Below are 20,377 nucleotides of genomic sequence, written 5' to 3' on the forward strand. Positions count from 1 at the left end.
GCCGGAAGGGACCGAGACACACTTCCGTCTGCCCCGCCCCGCAGACCTAGGTTTAGGGATTAGAAGGGGCCGGGTGGGTCTTGTCAGCTATTCCGGGCGAATTTGCTCTGCGTCTCGGCCAGAAGATTGGTGGGAGGAACGTCGTTTTGCGGTTTTCTGTTATGTGCCAAAGCCCGAGCCTCAGTCCGTGGCAGTTCACCCTCCCGGCTGCCCCTCCTTTTATGGGCCTGTCGCGAGTTCAGAGCGACCCTAAGAACTCTGGGTTCTCGACACAACAGCGGCCACCGTCGCTCCCGAGCCGCTCCTCACTTCGCTCCACCCCTCGCTTCGCCCCGCTCGGATCGCGGTGAACCGAGCGGAGCCGAGTAGCCGGGCGGAGGGCAGCCGAAAGGTACTGAGTAAGTGGAGTCAAGTTCAGTCAAGCAGAACCCAGCGGGCCGAGCCACACCGGATAGCACGGAGCAGGGAGCAAGTGGCGGCCGCCACCATGAAGCGGGACCGGCTCGGCCGCTTCCTGTCGCCTGGCACGGCTCGGCAGCGCGGGAGTTCGGGCGGCAGCTGTGGAAGCGGTCGGAGTCGGGGTCGCCCTTCTCGCACCGGCGGAGCGAGCGCGGACGGGGCGGCGACTTTGGCGGCGGCGCAGCTCAGTTGGGGCTCGACGCGCTCTTGCGGGGACACAGGCGAGGACGGTACAGACGAGGCAGGTGGGTTCCGGGCGTCTGGCCTCTGGCCGTTATGTGAGCCTAGTGATTCTGAAAGCAAACCTAGTTCCGGAGGGCCCGGACCCTCTGTCTTCTACTGCAGCGACTTTTGGCCGGACAGCCGATCTTTTCCCCTGGGTCGCTGCTATTTAGCGCTTAAGATTTGAAGTCAGACCGGTGTGAGCTTCAAGTCAGCTAGCTCATCGTGCTGTGTACTGCTAGGGTAATTGCTTACTTCTCTGAACCCCAGTTTCTTTTTGGTTAAGAGAGACCCACGACCTGTGGTGGGAACTAAGTTAAAATTAACTACTCGTTCCCTGTCTGGCTGAGAGTTTGTGTATAAGCCGCAGCTGGTTAGGGTAACAGCATCAGGTTTGCGTAGTGTTCATCAACCATTTGAGAATGACTTTCCTATGCGTGCTGTCCTTTAATTCTTCTAAGGACAGGCAACAAGGTGGCATTGCCCACATTATGCAGACAGGACACCCATGGGTGAACAGTAAGTCAGTTTCTTGGGGCGCAGCTGGGACACATTTTCAGGATCAGGATGTGTGCACAAAGGTTTAGTTACGTCTTCACTGGAGGCACCTGCAGTTCTTTGAGAGGAGTTGGGCACAGTGGCATATGCCTGGCATCCCAGCCCTTGGAAGGCTGAGGGAGAGGATTATGAGCTCTAGCCTGGGCTATACAGTGAGACCCACACCACCACCTCAAAAAATATTTGAAAGATTTCTTGATAGTATTCCTCCAAAAGTCGAATGTTCAGTGAGGAAGGCCAGCTCCTGAGCTTGCTGTTAGTGTTTAGGAAGCCCCTGGAGGGCATGTCTCTGCTCTAGGTGCCGGGAAGCTAGTGGGAAGTGTGTCTCTCACATTGTAAGTCCCTTCCTTACTGTCACATTTGCTTCTTTGCTCAGGAGCAGGCCGAACTCTTGCCATGGGGCACTGTCGCCTCTGCCATGGGAAGTTTTCCTCACGGAGCCTCCGCAGTATCTCTGACAGAGTGCCTGGGGAGACCTCAGAGAGACTGTCCCCAGGGGAACGTGTCTTCATTAGGGACTTCCAGCGTCTGCTGGGCGTTGCTGTGCACCAGGACCCAGCCCTGCCTCAGTTTGTCTGCAAGAACTGCTACACCCAGTTCTATCAGTGCCACAGCCTGCTCAGGTCCTTCTTACAGAGAGTCAATGTCTCCCCAGCGGGCCAGCGGAAGCCTTACACAAAGTAGGCTCTTGTTGGATTTCTTGGGACCTTCAGGGGTCATCATCCTGTATCCTGGGTGTTGACTTGTGGGGTGGACAGAAGCCAGTGTAAGACTCTGATGGTGCCACAGTGAGGTGCTGTGGTGGCAAGGTTTGCAGAGATCTGAGGGTGATGCTCATCACCCTCATCATCAGAAGAGAGGGACAGGGCCGCTAGTGGAGGGGTCCTGGGGAGATTGGTGACCTTGAGAGGCTCCTAAACATGGCCACACCAATGCTTTGCAGGTTTGGTGTTCAGCCTCCCACAGTGGCAGAGGAGGGAGCATGCATGGGTGAGTGCTGTTGGTGCCAGGGTGGGCATTCCAGGTTGGGCCTCATGTTAGCCACCGTGAGACTGACATCTCTGTTGATTCTCCCCAGCTGATCTGATCACCTCGAGCCCTCGGTGTCTGCACAGCTTGGTGGGCTGGGTACACGAACACGCAGCCAACTGTGTGTCTCTGCCCAGCCTCCAGAGGACACTGTCCTCTGAGTACTGTGGCATCATCCAGGCTGTGTGGGGCTGCGACCAGGGCCATGACTTCACCATGGACACAGACTCCAGCTGCAGAGCTCTCTTTTTGGACAGTGCATTAGCAGTGAAGTGGGCTTGGGGCAAGGAGGTATCACCACGGCTGGCTCAGAACTCAGAGATAAACCCCACTGGAGTTGCCTCTCAGCTCTGCCGGGCCAGAGAAACCCAAGTTGGATCTGAGACCAAGACACTGCCCAGTGTGGATGTGGCCCTGCTGCCCTCACATGGAGACTCTGTGGGACCTGGGATAGTCTCCTATACTCAGCCAAACTTGGTTCCCAGTGAGGCCCCAGGTAAGTAGCACCTGTGGCTTAAGCTCAAGCAGGATTCAGTATACTGACCAAGGTTGTCTTCAGCAGAAAGTGGATGTCTGTACTATTTGAGGGGAGGTCAGGGTCTAGCAGAGGAAGCTGGTGGGAGAAGATGGGACTCCAGTCTCAGTGCTTTCCCATAAGAATTGTGGCTATTCCAATACCTAAGAGTTGGCTGGTCTACCAGCCTGTCTTGACATCTTGTTTCTTCACAAGCAGGCATCTGATTCAACAGTTTCTGTAATGACATGTTCTGGTCTTTCTTTAAGCCTGTTCTTAGACCACAGGGTACTGGTTGTTCTTGTAGGCTGAGGGGACTGAGAGAGAAGAATGGGGTTATTGTCTGCAAGACATGGAGGCAGACAATGAGGCTGCTGCTTTACCATAGTGTGGGCCAGTGTGGTAACTTCTTCTACTGACTGGCTCTTCTGTGGGGCTTGAGCCCCACCCACCTGTGCTGTGGGTTGAGTGCAGCTGTTCCTAGGCATCATGTTGGGGAGAGTTGGGGTCAGTTTTCTGCCTGCCTCTTGCCTTCGTATGCTAGTTTTCATGGCCACTTATGGGTGCTCAGCTGGTTCCCACCTGCAAATCCCCATTGGGCTCTTTAAAATCCCAGGAGGGTTGCCAGGCATAGTGGTGCACATCTCTAATCCCAGCACTTAGGAAGGCAGAGGCAGGCAGATCACTGTCAGTTTGAGGCCAGCCAGGCCTACATAAAGAGTTCCAGGACAGAACCAAGGCTACATAGAGAGACCCTGTCTCCAAAAAAAAAAAAAAAGGAGAAGGCTTAAGGACGGCTTAGTGGTTAAGAACACACATGCTGTTCTTGCAGAAGACCTTGGTTTAGTTTCCAGCACCCACGTGGTGGCTCATCAGCATCTATAACTCCAGTTCCAGGGGATCTGAGGCCTTCTTCTGGCCTCTGCTGGTATCAGCATGTACACAGGCAAAACAGTCTTATACATTAAAAAAAAAAAAAAGAAAATTAAGAATTCAGGTACCCACGTGGTTCAGCTAGAAATAAAACAGAGATGGATTCAAGGCAAGGACCTAGGAGGATGTCATAGACATCCTAGAATATGGTATCTTAGAATGCTTGGCTTTATAAAGTGTATGTACACCTCTTTTGATAACAGTAGACTTTCAAATGCTGTAAACTATCCAGAGTGGGCTGTTCTCACCTAGAACAATGACCCGAATCTGAAGAGTCAGCTTGCTGATATGCTGCCTCCTGTTTCTTTGGACAGAGACCAGCATAGTGAGTTGGGGGAGGGGCAGTGAGCATGGAGGAAATGAGGCCGGGGCCTTCTGACCCTAGTAAGGAAGGCTGTGTTCTTAGACAGGGGCATTGCCTTCTTACACGTGAGGCCCTTTCTGCGCTCAGTGTTAGTAACCAGAGCCTGTTTTTTTGTTTTCCAGGGCAACTGGGTGAGAAGCAGGTTCCATCTTCAACCTCGGATGATCGGGTAAAAGACGAGTTCAGTGACCTTTCTGAGGGGTGAGAGAAGAGTGGGTTTAAAAAGCCTAAAATTTCTCCTTCAAAATTTAGACTCAGCCTCCCTAGAGCTGCTACCCTTGGTTGGCATGTTTGCCTTCCCTCCTCAGAGGTGGGGAGGAGAGCAGTGGCCAAGGGAGTTTGTTCTGAGGCCTCTGGCTCCTGGCTTGGCTTTCTGGTCCCAGAGGCACCCAGATGAAACATACTGCAAGAGCAAACACAGTTCCTGTTCTAACCCAAAGCATTCTGGGATCGCCTCCTTTAAACTGCTCCAGGGTGGCCCTTCACTGCTATCAGTCTGCTTCCTCTTTAAAGGCCTTAGTTTTGTGCCAGCTCCAGGTGTCACGAGAACAGAGGATGCTAGACTCAGGCCCTTAGGGACAGTGATGTTGAGACCTGGAGCAGAAGCTCTGTGTATGGTGAGGAGAGGCTAGGCCTCCCTTGGAAGGGGCGTATCAGGGTCTGTTTGCTTTGGGTTGAGAACCACTCAGTTAGTGTTTATCCCCTTCTGTTCTGCCCGGTGGCTTAGACTGGGGTGTATATGCACCATCATCCAAATAGGGAGGGACAAACTGAATTTTGCTTCAACTTCTGTGAGGACCCAGGGGTATTCCTGGGCTGTTAGACTGTCTGTAGCCTCAGGCCTAAACTCATCTAGATAGCTGGTAGCCGTGGGGGAACACTGAGGGCTTGTTAGACTGACTGCTGCTGCTCAACAGAGGCCAGTGATTCATCTTTTAGGGTGAAGGTCATAAACCATTTGTTGTTGTGAACTTTGAAATGGCTAATAGTGTTCCTGTGTTCACAGTTGATGGGCAAACAGTTACTTTCTGAATCTGCCTTTAAACCTTCCCACTCCCCAGGCTGTAAATAAATGAGCTGTTTCAGGGTTTGGGGTCCTGGTATTTAGGAAAGAGTGACTTCCAGGGAGGGAGGATTGCTAGCCTGTTTGGTTTCATTGACTCTGGCTTGTCCTTCCTGTTAGGACATAGATTGAGGAATTGGGGTATTTTAGATTTTTTAAGACATGTTCAGAAGCGAAGCATGGGTTGTGGGGTCTGTAGCTCCTAAAGACAGAAGATGGTATTGGGTTTGTTGTCCACCCAGGTCAGTGCTTTGCTGAAAGCTCTCTCATCTTTCCTAGAGACTTCCTGAGTGAAGATGAGAACGACAAGAAGCAAAACCCACAGTCCTCGGACGAGTCCTTTGAGCCCTACCCAGAAAAGAAGTAAGCGTAAAGCCCTGTGAGAGCGTATGATGTCTAGTGATGGGTAGAGGCAGTCACGAGTGTTTCAGAATGGGACATGGGGCCATACTTCCTGCTGGCCTCAGTCAATCCCCTCCTGTTTTTCCTTTGGCCCCATCTCCCACGTCCAGTTAGCATGGGGGCTTCTTTTTCTCTTTTTATTACACTTATTTATTTGTGTGTGTGCATATGTTCCACATGGTGAGGTCAGGAGACTACTTCTACCAGCTCTAGAGCTCAAACTCAGGTTGTCAGGCTTGGTAGCAAGTGCCTTTCACCTGGGGAGGTGTCAGTGGTATCTGAACGAATCAGGAGGTCTGTTTGAAAGGCTGGGTGAGCAACTGAATATGATGGCCTTCTCCTTGATTTTGGTCACTCTTTCTGGTGGTTTGGGGACCTGGTCTAAGTGTGTATTACAAGGTGGCAGGCAGCTCTGTTGATAAGACACAGCCCATTGTAGGGAGTACCTTAGTGGTCCTTTTCTAGTCCTGCTCCTAGTGAGTGAGTCCCTTAGCATCTTTCTGGCCCTACTCTAGCTATTCCTTTAGCTCCCTGGATCATGCCTCTTCTGAAGTCCAGGAACTCAGCCTTGTGACCATTCTCAAGTTGGCCCTTGTCTCTGATTTCTTTGGCCAGGCAGACATTGTCCATTCTTTGTTAAGCCTCTTGTGTGACTTTGCTTTGCTTCCCCCTTTCTTTCTCCTAACAAGGAGAGACAGAGCTAGATTTTACCTGGGTCTCTTTCCTCTTTTTCCTCTTAGCCCTGCGCAAGAATACCCGCATACCCCGTAGCTAGATAGTGATTGCCTCATTGCCACAGTGCTCTGAGCATTTCACAGCTCAGAGTGGAAATCCAAAGAGCAACTCTGGGCACCACAGTATCAGCCAAGAAAACCCTATGAAAAGATTGAGGATTGAGAATTTCTTGGTTTTTTGTTTTGTTTTTTTTTTTTTTTTTTTTTTTTTTTTGCTTGTTTGTTTTTAATGTAAGTTCCAATATTCTTTGTGGAAAGAGAAAGAAATAAAAGTACAGCAGGAGACATGGAGAGATCAGAACCTGAGAAAGGGTTCCTTGTGGCAGCCCTGCCTGCACTCTGGTCATGTTCCCTAGACAGCTCTCTGTCTTGTGAGGCCTGCTGAGGCTTGGTATTGTTTTTTCAGTGTCCTCTACTTTGAGCCACTTTTGTAGGTAGTTAGGAGGGTTGGTGAATTTCATTTTTGGAAGGTGGGGGAAGTGGTTGTTATGCTGAGCTCCTGTTGCTGAGATGTGAACAGCGTGCTCCACTGTGTACTTGTCTCACTAAGACTTGAGGTGAAGGTAATCGGCTTTGGGTGGGACACATGAGATACATTTTAAGACACCCTTAGAAAAATGAACTATTTTAGTGGGAACTGTACTTTTCCTGAATGCTTCTTTGATTGCAGACATTATAGTGCAGCTCAGCTGGGGATTTTTTTCCCCCCGAGATAGTCTGTGTAGCTCTGACTATCCTGGAACTTGCTCTGTAGACCAGGATGACCTTAAAATCAGAGATTCACTTGCTTCTGCCTCGTGAGTACTGGGATTAAAGGCATGCACTACTACTGCCTGGCTTCAGCTATGGGTTTTAAAAATAGCTTTTTATGTGTATATGTGTGTGCCTGAGTTCTTGTATGTGTACTAGTCATATGCAGGAGACCGTGGAGGTCAAGGGGGGCATCAGATCTGGAGCTGTCATTACACAGACTGTTGTAAGCTGCTGTGTAAGTGCTATGAACTAAACCTGCATCCTCTATGAGAGCATCCAGTGCTCAGAAACTTCCAAGCCACCTCTCCAGCCCCACAGCAGAGGACTTTTGAGGACAGGGTGTCGAGATACCTTTGGTCTGTGTGCCTACTCACATATTTGCCTCCTCAGCCTTTCCTCTTAGCCTTTAGAGTTCTGACTGGCAAGGTACTCATTCTGAGTAAATAACAGAGTTTCAGGCATGGACTGGTCAGAGCACTGTGGTTCAAAGCAGAGGACACCTGAGCTTAGACAGGGCAGTCAGATAGAATTGGAAGTATTTACCTATGAAACTTATGGCACAGACTCTAAAGTAGCCTAATGCACCAGGGAGTTACTGCCAGCAAAGGCCATCCCACTCAGCCAGGAGATAGGACATAGGTGTGGCGGGGGACATTGGACAGTTATCAGACAGGAAGAGGCAGAATAGCCTGTATGTTGTAGGCTAATGGTTTTGTGTGTGTGTGTGTGTGTGTGTGTGTGTGTGTTTTGTTTGAGATCCTATCTTACTATCTATAGCTCTGGCTGATCCAGAATTTCCTATGTAGCCCATACTGGGCTCAGACTCACTGTGTAACTCAAGCAGGACTTGAAATTCTGACCCTCTGTCCCAGCTTCCTGAGAGCTGTGGCATGTGCCGTCCTATGGGGTTACTTAGTTGTTTTGTTTTGTTTTTTGGGTTTTTGTTGTTGTTGTTGTTTTGAGATAGGGTTTGATATATTCCAGGCTGGTCTTGAACTCTATCGTAGTTGATGGTGACCTTGAACCAACCATACTGACTCAGGTGCTGAAATGGAATTTCACTATGTATTCCTGGCAGATCAGGATGAGTGTTGGGAGTAAAGTGTGTACCATTATGCTTGGCTTTAATTCTTAAAAATCAACTGCTTTATTTTTTAAAAGATTTATTTAGTTTTATGTGTCTGGCTGTTTTGCATGCATGCATATCTGTATGCCGAGTGAACAGTGCCTTCAGAGATTTGAAGAGGGTATTGGATCCCTGGGACCAGACTTAGATGGAGGTGAGCTGCCATGTGGGTACTGGAAATCAAACCTGAGTCCTCTGCAAAAGCAACAAGTATCTCAGCCACAGGGCTATCTCTAATACTAGGACAGCTTAGACTACATGAGATCCTGCCACAAGCACTAACAAAAACCTTGTTTGGCTCTTCATTGTCTCTAAAAGTTCTATGGTAAATTTCAGTTGGGTCTTTCTATTTCTGCCTTCCCAAAAAAGGTCACTTGTATTTTTATTTATTTATTTTTGCCATCTTGGAGATTGAGCCTAGGGCCTTGCATATGGTCAGTAAGCAATGCACTGCACTGCTCAACCTCCTCTTTTTTTTTTTTTTGTTGTTGTTGTTGTTGCTGTTTTTCAAGACAGGGTTTCTCTGTAGCTTTGGAGCCTGTCCTGGATCTCGCTCTGTAGACTGGGCTGTCCTCGAACTCACAGAGATCCACCTGTCTCTGTCTCCCACGTGCTGGTATTAAAGGCCTGTGTTACCACCGCCGGGTTTTTTTTTTTTTTTAAGTTTTTGAGTAAGGGTCTTGCTTTTATTTGTTTGTTATTCAAGACAGGGTTTCTCTGTGTAACATCCCAAGCTGTACTGGAACTCACTCTGTAGATCAGGCTGGCCTAGAATTTAGAGATCCACCTGCCTTTGCTTCCTGAGTCCTGGGATGCAGGGTGTGTGCTTCTTTGCTCAGGCAAACTTTGAATTTGTAATCCTCCTGCCTTATCCTCCTGGATTGGAATTATGAATATGTGTTACTACAGCCAACTTCCATTTTGATTTTGGCAGGGATTTTAGTGAATCTGTTGATTGCTTGGATAGACTGTATTACCATTGTATTAGGGTTCTGTAAAGGAATAACATGATATATACTGAAAGAAGATAGATTAGATTAGTTTACATGGTACAGTCTGAGTCATCCAACAATGGCTGTCTTAAACTGAAGAGGCCAAGAGCTGAGTGGCTGCCCAGTCCTTGAGGATAGGCGCCTCAGTAGTCCTAACCTGATGTCAAGGCCTGGAAGATTCCTGGATAGCCACTGTTGTTCAGTTCATCTTGAAGCCCGAAGAAGCTGGGTTCTAGTATCAGCAAAGGAACACAGCAGCAGTACTAGAATAGATTAACTTGCTACCCACGTTAGGTGGGTTTTCCCACTTCAAATAACCTCATCAGGAAAATCCCTCACAGATGTGCCCTTTTGATCCCAGATCTTAGCAAGCTGACAACCAAACTTTTTTTTTTTCGAGACAGGGTTTCTGTGTAGCCCTGGCTCACCTAGAACTTGCACTGTAGAGACTAGGATGGCCTCAAACTCAGATTCACCTGCCTCTGCCTTCTGAGCGCTGGGATTAAAGGTTTGTGCCACCACTGCTGGACAGTCATGGCCGTGTGTGTGTGTGTGTGTGTAAGAGAGAGAGAGAGAGAGAGAGAGAGAGAGAGAGAGAGAGAGAGAGAGAGAGAGAGTGTCTTGGTATGTCATAGGCTAGCCTTGAGCTCATGATCCTTCTGTTTCTGTCTCCTGAGATACTGTGATTATAGGTAAGAGACACCATATCCCTTACATATATTAGTTCGTAGCCCTGGTTGTCCTGGAACTCACTCTAGACCAGGCTGGCCCTCAAATTAGTTCTTATCCATAAATACAAAGTAGTCTTTCCACTTATTGTCTTTAAGTGTTATACAATTTTTAGCATATAAATCTTTCACTTTCTCCAGCCATTTTTTTTCCCCCAAGACAAGGTTTCTCTGCATAGTCCTGGCTGTCCTAGAACTCACTCTTTTTATTTTATTTTATTTATTTATTATGTATACAACATTCTGTCTGCATGTAAGCCTGCAGGCCAGAAGAGGGCACCAGACCTCATTACAGATGGTTGTGATCCACCATGTGGTTGCTGGGAATTGAACTCAGGACCTTTGGAAGAGCAGGCAATGCTCTTAACCTCTGAGCCATCTCTCCAGCCCCCTAGAACTCACTCTTTAGATCAGGCCGGCCTCAAACTCAGAGCTCTCTCTGCCTCTGCCTCTGCCTCTGCCTCTGCCTCTGCCTCTGCCTCTGCCTCTGCCTCTGCCTCTGCCTCTGCCTCTGCCTCTGCCTCTGCCTCTGCCTCCTGAGTGCTGGGATTAAAGGTGTGCATCACTTGGCTCTCTGGTCAGTTTTATTCCTAAGTATCTCATTCTTTCTAGGGCACGCAGAACCCCAGAAGCATAGGGCTAGATCTAAGTCTAAAGTACTCCCAATAAATAAATACTAACTCCCTGGGCTTTTCACAGAAAGCTAAGTGCACTACTGAACTGTTTCACCACACAGTTTTCTCTTTTTAAACCTTTGTATTTATTCATATATGTATTTTAAAAAATATTTATTTATTATGTATACAATATTCTGTCTGTGCGTATGCCTGCAGGCCAGAAAAGGGCACCAGACCCCTTTACAGATGGTTGTGAGCCACCATGTGGTTGCTGGGAATTGAACTCAGGACCTTTGGAAGAGCAGGCAATGCTCTTAACCTCTGAGCCATCTCTCCAGCCCTCATATATGTATTTTTATTTTATTTTTTCAAGACAAGATTTCTAGGTAGCCCTGGCTGTCCTGAAACTCACTTAGTAGACCAGGCTGGCCTCAAATTCAAAGATCCACCTGCCTCTGCCTCCTGAGTGCTGGAATAAGGGTTTGAGCCACCATATCTGGCACACCACCTATTTTTAAATGGGGTCTCATTAAGTTGCAGGTTAGCCTTTACTTTGTGATTCTCTTGCCTCAGCCTCTTGGATGGGTAAGATTTCAGGCCTGCAGGACCTGATTTAGCTTCTGTTATTGATTAAAAATATATATTTTGGGTCTGGAGAGATCGCTTAGCAGTCAAGTGTACTTGTCACTTTTGTAGAGGACATACATGCAGCCAAATACCCATGCACATAAAATAAAATTAAAAAAACACATTTGATGATGGGTCAAATTTAGGACCTTGTACATATTGGACAACTGTTTTACAATTGAGCTACACTTCCCACACAGAAAATTGGTGAGTTTCTTAATGTTTGCTTGTTTAGAGATGAGGCTTTCAGGTCTTTTCTGAGCTGTACTCAAATTTTCAGGCTCAAGCAGCTTAGATGTCAGGAGGTATGCACCACCATGCTGGACTTTGTCTTGTTTTTTGAGACAGGGTTTCTCTGTGTAGCCCTAGCTTCCTGGAACTCACTCTGTAGACCAGGCTGGCCTTAAACCCAGAGATCTGCCTGCCTCTGCCTAGTGAGTGCTGGGGTTAAAGGTGTGTGTCACCACTGCCTGGTCTATCGCTTTTGATGCTTTTGAACAGGAGTTGTCTTCTTAGTTTCCTTTCTGAACTATTTGTTGTGAGTGTAGGAAATACAGTTTGGGACTGGAGATATACCCTAGGTGCTGAGTGCCTGACAGAATCTAAAGTCCAGTGGTAATGCTGACCCCCTTTCTAACATGAGATTATCTGGTAAAATGACTGACATTTAGAATTTTTTACCATTCCCCACATTTCCATCTCTTGAGTTTTTAGCACACAGGACTTTAATTCTGAAATTACATTATGAAATAGTATGTGTGCTCCAATGCTATCCTCTGTTCTGCATACCATCCCAAGGTAACTGCCTCATCTCAGACTTCTAACCCTCCCAGAGTTGTGCCGACTGTGGTGCTAATGATAGATGAGGCCCTAGTTTGCAGAGGCAGCTAAGGCAGGAAAGCTTGAAGAAAACTGGACATGCAGGAAGAATCATCTGCAGATAGAGATAAACATCACTAGACTGTTTTCTTTACCCCTTCTAGGGTCTCTGGTAAGAAGAGTGAAAGCAAAGAAGCCAAGAAACCCGAAGAGCCCAAAATCAGAAAGAAGCCTGGGCCCAAGCCTGGGTGGAAGAAAAAGCTCCGATGTGAGAGGTAAGCAGGCTGCAGTGTGGGGCATTTGCATATTAGGTCAGAGCCTCCACATGTGCTTTGCCTTACAGGGAGGAGCTGCCCACCATCTATAAGTGTCCTTACCAGGGCTGCACAGCTGTGTACCGTGGGGCTGATGGCATGAAGGTAAGGAATGGGCATCACCTTCAGTCAGGGCTGCTTTCAGGTCTGGGTGTGCTTGACTGAGTTGTCCCGTGTGTTAACATGAACCTGCTGGAGGCACCAGGTATTTGTGCAAACTTCTCAAGGGTTCACACAATTCTAGTGGATGTGGAATCAGCCCCTTGCTGTAAGACACTGGCTTAAAGGAGCCAGTGCTATAGGGCAGGAAGTAATTGGCTCCTTCCAGTAGGTCTTTCAACTGCTGAGACCTTGACACAGGCTCTGTTGGGAGGCAGGACGTGCCCAGGTTAAACACCAGGGTCTCTTGTCCCTTCTTCCTCTAGAAGCACATTAAGGAGCACCATGAGGAGGTCCGGGAAAGGCCCTGCCCACATCCTGGCTGCAACAAGGTCTTCATGATCGACCGATACCTGCAGCGACATGTGAAGCTCATCCACACAGGTACCTGCCTCAGGCTGTGCCTTGTGAACTCGGGTTTGGTGTCAGTGGATCCCAGGTGCCCAGCCAGAGGGACATACCCACTAGAAGCAGGTAGTGACCAAGTGGGTCACAGAGCTTGCTATCAGGTGCTTCTATATCACATGGGTATTCTGAATCAGTATACAAGTTGGAGTCCTGTCTACTGAATTCATGATGGTGGCAGGTTTTTTTGCTTTTTCCTCCTGCAAGGTCTGAGCAACTTTTCAGGATTGATAACACAGAAACCCTGGTACTCTTCTGTGAATTCACCACCTTTAAAAATTAACACTAGAGTACCAGGTGGTGGTGGTGCGCGCCTTTGGGATACCAGCACTTGGGAGGCAGAGGCAGGTGGATCTCCAGGTTCAAGGGCAGCCTATTCTACATAGGGTTTCAAGATAGTCAGGGCAATATACAGAAACCCTGTCTCAAAAAAAAAAAAAAATCAAACCAAACCAACAAAAAAACTAGAGCTGACTGGAGTTTATCTCTGTAGGACCCATATGGCAGAAGAACCGACTCTTACAAACTGCCCTCTGACCTCCACACACTTGCCACACCACTCCCAAATTAAAAATGCAGAAAAAAATTATCTCTTGCATTCATTCATTATATGAATTAATATATCCATTCATTCATGCATACATGAATATGCATATGAATATGCATTCATTCATACATTTTTCTGAGGTTTACAAATGACAAAAATCCTTTTTTATATCAGCATTTTATTGTTGGATTATATGATTGGTTTTATGATGAAATCCAGCTGTATGTCAGTTTTCTAATCTCTACTTCTTGGTAAGCATTTGGGCACATGTCTCCTGATAGAATAACTTCCTTTGGTCTAGATCTTCAAGCCATCTAGTCAGTCAGTAGTGGACACAGCAGCAGCTTTCTAAAGAGGTGAAACATTATAGACTAGTTCAGCTTAGAGGTCATAGGTATGTTATAGCTGTGTAGGCAGCATGGGCTGGAACAAGTAGAATTAGAATTAGTGCATAGTACTGGTATGGCCATAGTTGAAAAAAGAAAAAGTACTTCGGCACATGACATGCATGTAGAGGTCGGAAGACACTTTGTAGAAACCAGTTCTCTCTCTTTTTTTTTTGAGACAGTCTGATGTAGTTCAGGCTGGCCTCAAATGTGATATGTAACAGAGGATGACCTTGTTGAGCACTGAGATTACAGCTGTGTGATATGGCTAAGTTTTTGTTCAAGAGCTTAAGAAGATGATTTTCAGAGTGTACTGAACCACTTTACTTCCACCAGTGATCTTATGCCCACTGTTTGTCTTTATTTTGGCACGACTTCTAGAGAGCTCCTTCTCTAGAGGGGTGTGCCCCCAAAGGCCGTCTGTTTTACTTTGGAAAAGGAGTTTCAGGCTGGATATGATGGTGCACATATTTCTTCATGCATTCTCTATGTAGGCCACCAGGGCTAACATAGTGAGATCTTGTCTCAAAAACAAGACTTTAAATCCCACTTGGAAGGTACAGGCGAATCTCTGTGACTTCAAGGTCAGCCTGGTCTACAGAGCAAGCTCCAGGATAGCCAAGGCTATACAGAGAAACCCTCTCTCAAAAGACAAAGAAAAAACAAACAAGCTTCAAAGTCACACAATTTGTGTGGGGGAAAATTTAGCCATGTAACAGTGTTTTAAGAAATTTATCTTTATTAATGAACTGCCTTGTATTAGAAACATTTATTATTAGTGGAGTTCTTTGTATCATAATTGTCTTTCATTTTAAATAATGTTGGGTTCTCAAAGGTCCTTACTTAGGCACACCTTTGTGTTTTATATAAAGCATTAATAACTGTCACTCATCTTGGAGATTTGGGTATTTGAGACAAGTGCTCATCACCCCTCTGGTCTTGCAGAAGTACGTAATTACATCTGTGATGAATGTGGGCAGACCTTCAAGCAGCGGAAGCACCTTCTTGTCCACCAGATGCGTCACTCTGGAGCCAAGCCACTGCAGTAAGTGTGGGCTGGGCACTTCCTATGACTGGGACAAGGCACAGCTTACCTCACCTGCCTCTGCCCCCCAGGTGTGAGGTCTGTGGGTTCCAGTGCAGGCAGCGAGCATCCCTCAAGTACCACATGACCAAACATAAAGCAGAGACTGAGCTGGACTTCGCCTGTGACCAGTGCGGCCGGAGGTTTGAAAAGGCCCACAACCTCAACGTGCATATGTCCATGGTACATCCTCTGACCCAGACCCAGGACAAAGCCCTGACTTTGGAAGCAGAGCCCCCACCTGGGCCCCTGAGCCTCTCTGGGACTATGGAGGGTCAAGCTGTGAAGCCTGAGCCTACCTGAGAACTACAGGTGGAATACTGGACATGTTGAGCTGCTTGAACTCAGCAGGTGTGATGTGAGGTTTAAAGACATTAATGTCCCTCATTTCTCTGCTGGCATAGTTCTGCTTGCTCTTTGGACCCCATGCTGCACTCCACCTCACATATCCAGTAGCTGTATGTTGGAGGGCACCTCATTCAGGATGAGGGAGGTGGGCTTGGTGTGTACTTCAATCTACTATGGTACCAGCAGTTTATTTTCCTATGGACACTGAGCAAAATTTAAGGCCAGACACAAATTATGAATAATTAATTTTTTTCCTAACTAGAGCAATCAAGGAGATTTGTAATCTACTTTCTAGTGTAACAAGAGCTCCATGTTATGCTTGCAATAAATTATTCACAAAGGTGCTGGTTGGTGCACTGAGAAAGGTAGTCAGAACAGATGAGGCTCCTGGTAGAGATCAAAGCTGGGGCCAGCCTGCCGCCTTTGCAGGAGGACGTTGCTCATCTCAGGGTCATAGTCTTCTCGGCCAGCCAACAGCTATGAGAAAATACATTGCTCAGTGCCCACAGCCTCCCAGGAGAGCCTGAGTAAGTTGTTTGCAGATAAAGTGCTGGGAGCCACTTGAGACAGTAGTTCCGCAGCACAGACCCTCAGGCTGGCAGCACAGCTCAAGTGCCATCATTGTGAAACCAGCTCAAGAATATCTCTGGGTTTGTTACCTCTCTCATGTTGGAGAAGCGCTGCTTTGGGCACTGAGGTATTAGCTGCAGCAGAAAAGTGCGTGCTTCCGTTATCAGTTGTACAGGGCTACCCTAGGACAGAGAGGCACACTGAATTGGTACTAGCGCAGCTCACCTGCTGTTCCTAAGGAATAAATAGCTGCCTCACAGGCTGGGGGACCTTACTTGGAGCAAGGAGTGGTCTTGGAGCTTTAAGCGTTTGCTGGCCTGAGGTAACATAGTCCTGGTTTCCCCGTCCACAAAGAGCTGCATCAGCTTGAGGTACATGTCGACAGCGACATACAGGAAAGCCTCCTCCTTGATGATGGCGTCTTCACTGAAGTAGGAGAGAAGACTGCAGGTAAAGGCAAAATGAGAAAGGACTTGAAGCTACTGGAGGTAAGTCGCAGTTAGCACAGACTGTAGACTTATTTGTTGATCAAAGTGACAAGTGACTTTTGCTTTTTCTTTGACCACGCCAGGCACCCAGGCTGGGCTTACTCACCGACTAGCAGGTAGTTACCTGTAGAAGGCCAATGGTAGCAGCCTGGTGTGCTGATCTGGGGCCAAGTGGAGGAGGTGCCCCAGCTCGGCATCTGTAAAATCGAGGCGTTCAGTCAGTTCTCTAGTGGTGTGGGATGACTCCACGATGCCATGAGTTGTTCTGTCTAGCTGTGGTGACGGCCAGGGGCTTATGACCTATGCTGAGGACACCTGTGAGAACTGCTGGGAAAGAGGGTCTTTTTCCCTTGGTCTGGGAAAATGGGGGTGATATGCTCATACAGGAGAACAGAGACGGGGTTGAACAAGTACCCTCCAACTGCTTCCCCTACAGTGTGCCTAGGGGTAGACCATTCCAAACCGGCAACATTGTGGACCTTTGAGGATCCCAATTGACTCTTCTTTTGCTTTAAAAAAGTCTGTCCTGACTTAATACCCCAAATGAACTAAGGTTTATAAACTCAGTTAAACCCCATGAAAGTTGACCCTAAGGCTTGTTCTTGGCTGTCTGAAAGCTGCTTCTGAAGGGTGACATAGCTTTTGTGGTAGCTCATCAATTCATGTCTGTCTCCTCTTGGGTAGAGCCAGCTTTCCCACACTGTTCAAGGGACACATGGCTTCTCACCTGTCTCTGTCAACTGGAAGAGCACCAGCCAGGAAACCTTCCTTCTTCCCAAGTACATGAGGACCTCGGCACAGATGTCCATGGCTTTCCGATACCCAGCAGTGTCCTGTGAGCCACAGAAGAACCCTCAGGAGAGCTGAGTAGATGGAGAGCTAACTTTAGTGCAGGGTGGGCAAGAGCTGCTGTGTTCATGCGGATTTGGGGTTCAAACCTCACCGTGAATGGGGTGGTTCCATTTTACCCTCGAAAGTCTAAACCTGGTGACACAACCTAAGCAGAGGCATGTCTTGGGCTTTCTAGATGGAGATGTCATTGGAGCAAGACATCAAAAGATCAAACAAGAGCCTGAAAAGCCCAGAGATATGAACTGAAGTCTACGTGGGCCCGGAACTTATTACCTTGTGCTCCTGCCTAGCCCAGGGTTGAGGGGAAAATGCGTCCTCAGCTAGTAGGTGTGACTTACCTGTTGGGACAGGTAGGACGAGAGTAGGCTCATCAAGGAAAAGAAGAGGAGGGAGATGAGCAGCTAGGAGGGAAAGAGGCACCACATGAAAGTCACACCCTGACACGCTAGGCTAAGTGAGACCCTGGCTAGAGCTCAAAGCCTGTAAGTGGCTCTCAGGAAGGGGAAAATTCTAATTCACTGTTTTCACTATTTTTGGAGACAGAGTCTCACTGTGAAGTCCAGGCTAGCCTCAAATTCATTCCGACAGTCTTCCTGTCTCAGCCTTCCAAGTGGCTGTGATTGCTAGTATGAACCTCCATTCCAGGCTTTCTATTGTTTAGAAGCTTACATCAGAATAAATTATGGCTTATATGGTCACTTAAAACAATTTTTACTACATTTATTTTGTGTGTGTGTGTATGCATGCAGAAGTCAATTCTTCCTACCATAGGGCTCTGAAGCCATTAATATTACTGCGTGTTCCCCCCCCCCCCCCAGGGTTTCTCTGTAGTTTTGGAGCCTGTTCTGGAACTAGCTCTTGTTGACTAGGGATGGCCTTGAACTCACAGAGATCCACCTGCCTCTGCGTCCCAAGTGCTGGGATTAAAGGCGTACACCACCACCGCCCAGCAACATTACTTCTAATAATTCAAAAGCAATAGAAAAATGGGCTTGGGAGAATCCTTTTAGGGTTTCTATATTATAGTGAAACATTTGGCTTTACTACTGATCTAGTTTAGTTAGGTTGGCATATAAATCATGAATCAGCAGAGGTCCTGCGTTTAGGAGTGAAGGGGTGTACAACATGGCTTACTTCCCAGCTTCCTCCTTAGATGCTGGTTCCTGTTTTCTCATATTCCCCAACAAATCTTGTCCTACACATGCCTGAGTTTCCTTAGAGGTCACATGAGTGCTGTAGAGGGCACTAGGTAGTGAGGGCTCAGTGCCCAAGTCCTGCCTGTCCCTTCACTTAGAAGGTGGAGCAATTCCTCCTTGTACTTGTGCAGAGCATAGCTCCAGCCAGTCCTCACCGGGTGCCTCTGAGTTGCACTCTTGTAAGTGCCCTGCAGCACAAGCCACCGTTGTGGCAATGGGTATCTGGGAGGTGCAGGCGCTGGCTGGTGGCTTTATACTAGGTTGAAGTGCAGGCAGAAACAAGCTTGACGGGGCTGAGGAGGTGGCTCAGTGGGTGAGAGCACTGGCTGCTCTTCCAGGAGACATGGTTCAATCCCCAGCACCCACATGGCAGCTCACAACTGTCTGTAACTCCACTTCCAGGTGATCTGACACCCTCACACAGACATACATGGAGGCAAAACCAATACAGATAAAAACCCCACAAGCTTGACATAAACACTTCCAAAAAGAAATGTATAGCACTTTACCAATAAACTTGAGATGCTTAATGAAAACAAACTCAGCTAACAGTTTGACTCTGAAATGGTGACAACTCCAAACGTATTATTTTTCTTGGAAAAGGAAAGCCAATGGGCATATCACTTAAAGAAGTAATGAAAAATAAGCTCACTAGAAGAAAGGTATCAAATTCTGTGTCTCACCTCCTTCCTCTCGCAGTCTAGCCTTTTCAGATGTGCCCTGACATTTTCCGTCCTAACTTCTCTAGTTGCAAAGTGCAGGGCAGCAGCTGAGATCCAGGCCGGGCTGGGTGCTGGGGAAGCTGAACCAGAGAGGAGACTGACACACACAAAGAAACATCACTGCAGAGGTTGAAATCGTATTCACCTAATCGTCATGCTGCTGGCTACCAAATAGCTTTGAGTTTAACAAAAGGGGCTTTCCTTTTAAACACGATGCAGGGGGCCCCAGAGTCACCACAAATACAATTTGTGTCAAGTGTCTGTCTCCTCAGGGAGGATCTGATAGGTTGAGGCCAGCCTTGTTCATAAGGCAGGTGATATACAGCATTCTGAGGGGAAACCGGCTTAGTCCTGTCCACCTCATAATGAGATACAGGGGTCTAAGAGCTTCGAAGGAAGAGGCATAGTACCACCGGTCTCTCAGTATTGGTTGTTTATGTAGGCCTGTGGCTGGGCTAGCCCATCGGAGTCTACTTTATGATTAGCGTGATATCTTACTTTCCATCAGGGTAAGTTTGGCAGATGCACTCATGCCGTACAGCGAAGGAATTAAAGGAATAATTGTGTTAACTTGTTTGCTAAACAAGTTGTGGAGTACTCCCGACAGAGGCAGCTACCAGGAGGAAGTCCTTGATAAAGATTAATGTCTTGCTGCAGCCCTCTAAGACCTCCCGAGATGCCACAGGGAGCCTGATGGTCTTTATGAGGACAGGCCAGCCAGGGCTGCAAGAAATCTGACTCTCAGGTGATCTGCTTCTGCCCTATCCTGTTCCCTCAATGCTGCCTGCCTTGACCCTCTGGGGCACTCTGTGCTAAATAAAGACAACAGGATCCAGGGCCAGGATGTAGAAGGCTGAGCTAGGAGACCTGATGAGAGCAGCTTCCTCAGGCAAGCCAGTCAGCTCAGCCTGCTGCTCCCCTTTCACTCGGGATCGATGACGTAGCCTGGTCGAAGGAGCGGCTGGGCTCCCTGTGACACTGCTTCTGCTTACCTGCTAGCAAACTCCCGGGCCTCCTGTAGTCTCTGCAGCTCCCACGGCAGTGTGCCCTGGTAACATTTCTTCCACCGACTACACAGCACTGGCTCCAGGCTTGACCACCACAGCTATGGGAAGTGAAGGATCACCAAGAAACAGAAGTTGTCATATGAGAGATCTGCTGCCAGCATCCAGACATCTAATTGCCAGTCAGCTAGGAGCTCCAAAGAGCTCCACACAGCTCATGCTGTCCGGTTGTATAACTTCTTTCTTTTGGTGGTGGTGGTGGTGGGGAATGGGGGATGTTTGATTTTTAGAGACAGGGTTTTCCTATGTAGCCTTGGCTGTCCTGGAACTCACTATGTAGACCAGGCTGACCTAGAACTCAA

At 47.8% G+C, this 20,377-nt stretch overlaps 2 protein-coding genes across 5 annotated transcripts in view; one reads left to right on the plus strand and one right to left on the minus strand.

The window, feature by feature from the left end:
* The first annotated feature begins 40 nt into the window (after positions 1-40).
* Znf276 (zinc finger protein 276) lies at positions 41-17,801 on the plus strand. The gene is made up of 12 exons (XM_048437533.3): positions 41-704; positions 1,616-1,919; positions 2,183-2,229; positions 2,318-2,764; positions 4,202-4,280; positions 5,422-5,505; positions 12,105-12,215; positions 12,284-12,359; positions 12,680-12,797; positions 14,697-14,796; positions 14,868-15,186; positions 16,926-17,801. The coding sequence occupies exons 1-11, from the start codon at positions 488-490 to the stop codon at positions 15,136-15,138; spliced, it is 1,854 nt and encodes a 617-aa protein (XP_048293490.1). The 5' UTR covers positions 41-487; the 3' UTR covers positions 15,139-15,186; positions 16,926-17,801.
* The window catches only part of Fanca (FA complementation group A), a 52,542-nt gene continuing 45,691 nt past the window's right edge, over positions 13,527-20,377 (minus strand). Inside the window, exons 36-43 of one of the 4 annotated variants that reach the window (XM_087900549.1) lie at positions 20,004-20,116; positions 18,973-19,108; positions 17,432-17,494; positions 16,969-17,074; positions 16,366-16,438; positions 16,029-16,197; positions 15,843-15,935; positions 13,527-13,713 (exon numbers count right to left, since the gene is read on the minus strand). In XM_087900549.1, coding sequence (XP_087756675.1) covers positions 13,684-13,713; positions 15,843-15,935; positions 16,029-16,197; positions 16,366-16,438; positions 16,969-17,074; positions 17,432-17,494; positions 18,973-19,108; positions 20,004-20,116 — 783 coding nt within the window. In that variant the 3' untranslated portion in view covers positions 13,527-13,683. Of the gene's footprint in view, positions 13,714-14,469; positions 15,661-15,842; positions 15,936-16,028; positions 16,198-16,365; positions 16,439-16,968; positions 17,075-17,431; positions 17,495-18,972; positions 19,109-20,003; positions 20,117-20,377 lie in introns of those variants that run through there. The other 3 variants (XM_048437526.3, XR_015736018.1, XM_087900550.1) reach the window with 3 other exon arrangements.

This window comes from Myodes glareolus, chromosome 22, assembly GCF_982192425.1.
Source record: "Myodes glareolus chromosome 22, mMyoGla1.1, whole genome shotgun sequence".
Classification (NCBI taxonomy): domain Eukaryota; kingdom Metazoa; phylum Chordata; class Mammalia; order Rodentia; family Cricetidae; genus Myodes; species Myodes glareolus.

Coding starts and splice junctions, on each gene's coding strand:
- Znf276 (XM_048437533.3), top strand. CDS start 488: ATGAAGCGGGACCGGCTCGGCCGCTTCCTGTCGCCTGGCACGGCTCGG. Junction 5,506..12,104: donor GAGCCCTACCCAGAAAAGAA/GTAAGCGTAAAG, acceptor TACCCCTTCTAG/GGTCTCTGGTAAGAAGAGTG. Junction 12,216..12,283: donor AAAAAGCTCCGATGTGAGAG/GTAAGCAGGCTG, acceptor TTTGCCTTACAG/GGAGGAGCTGCCCACCATCT.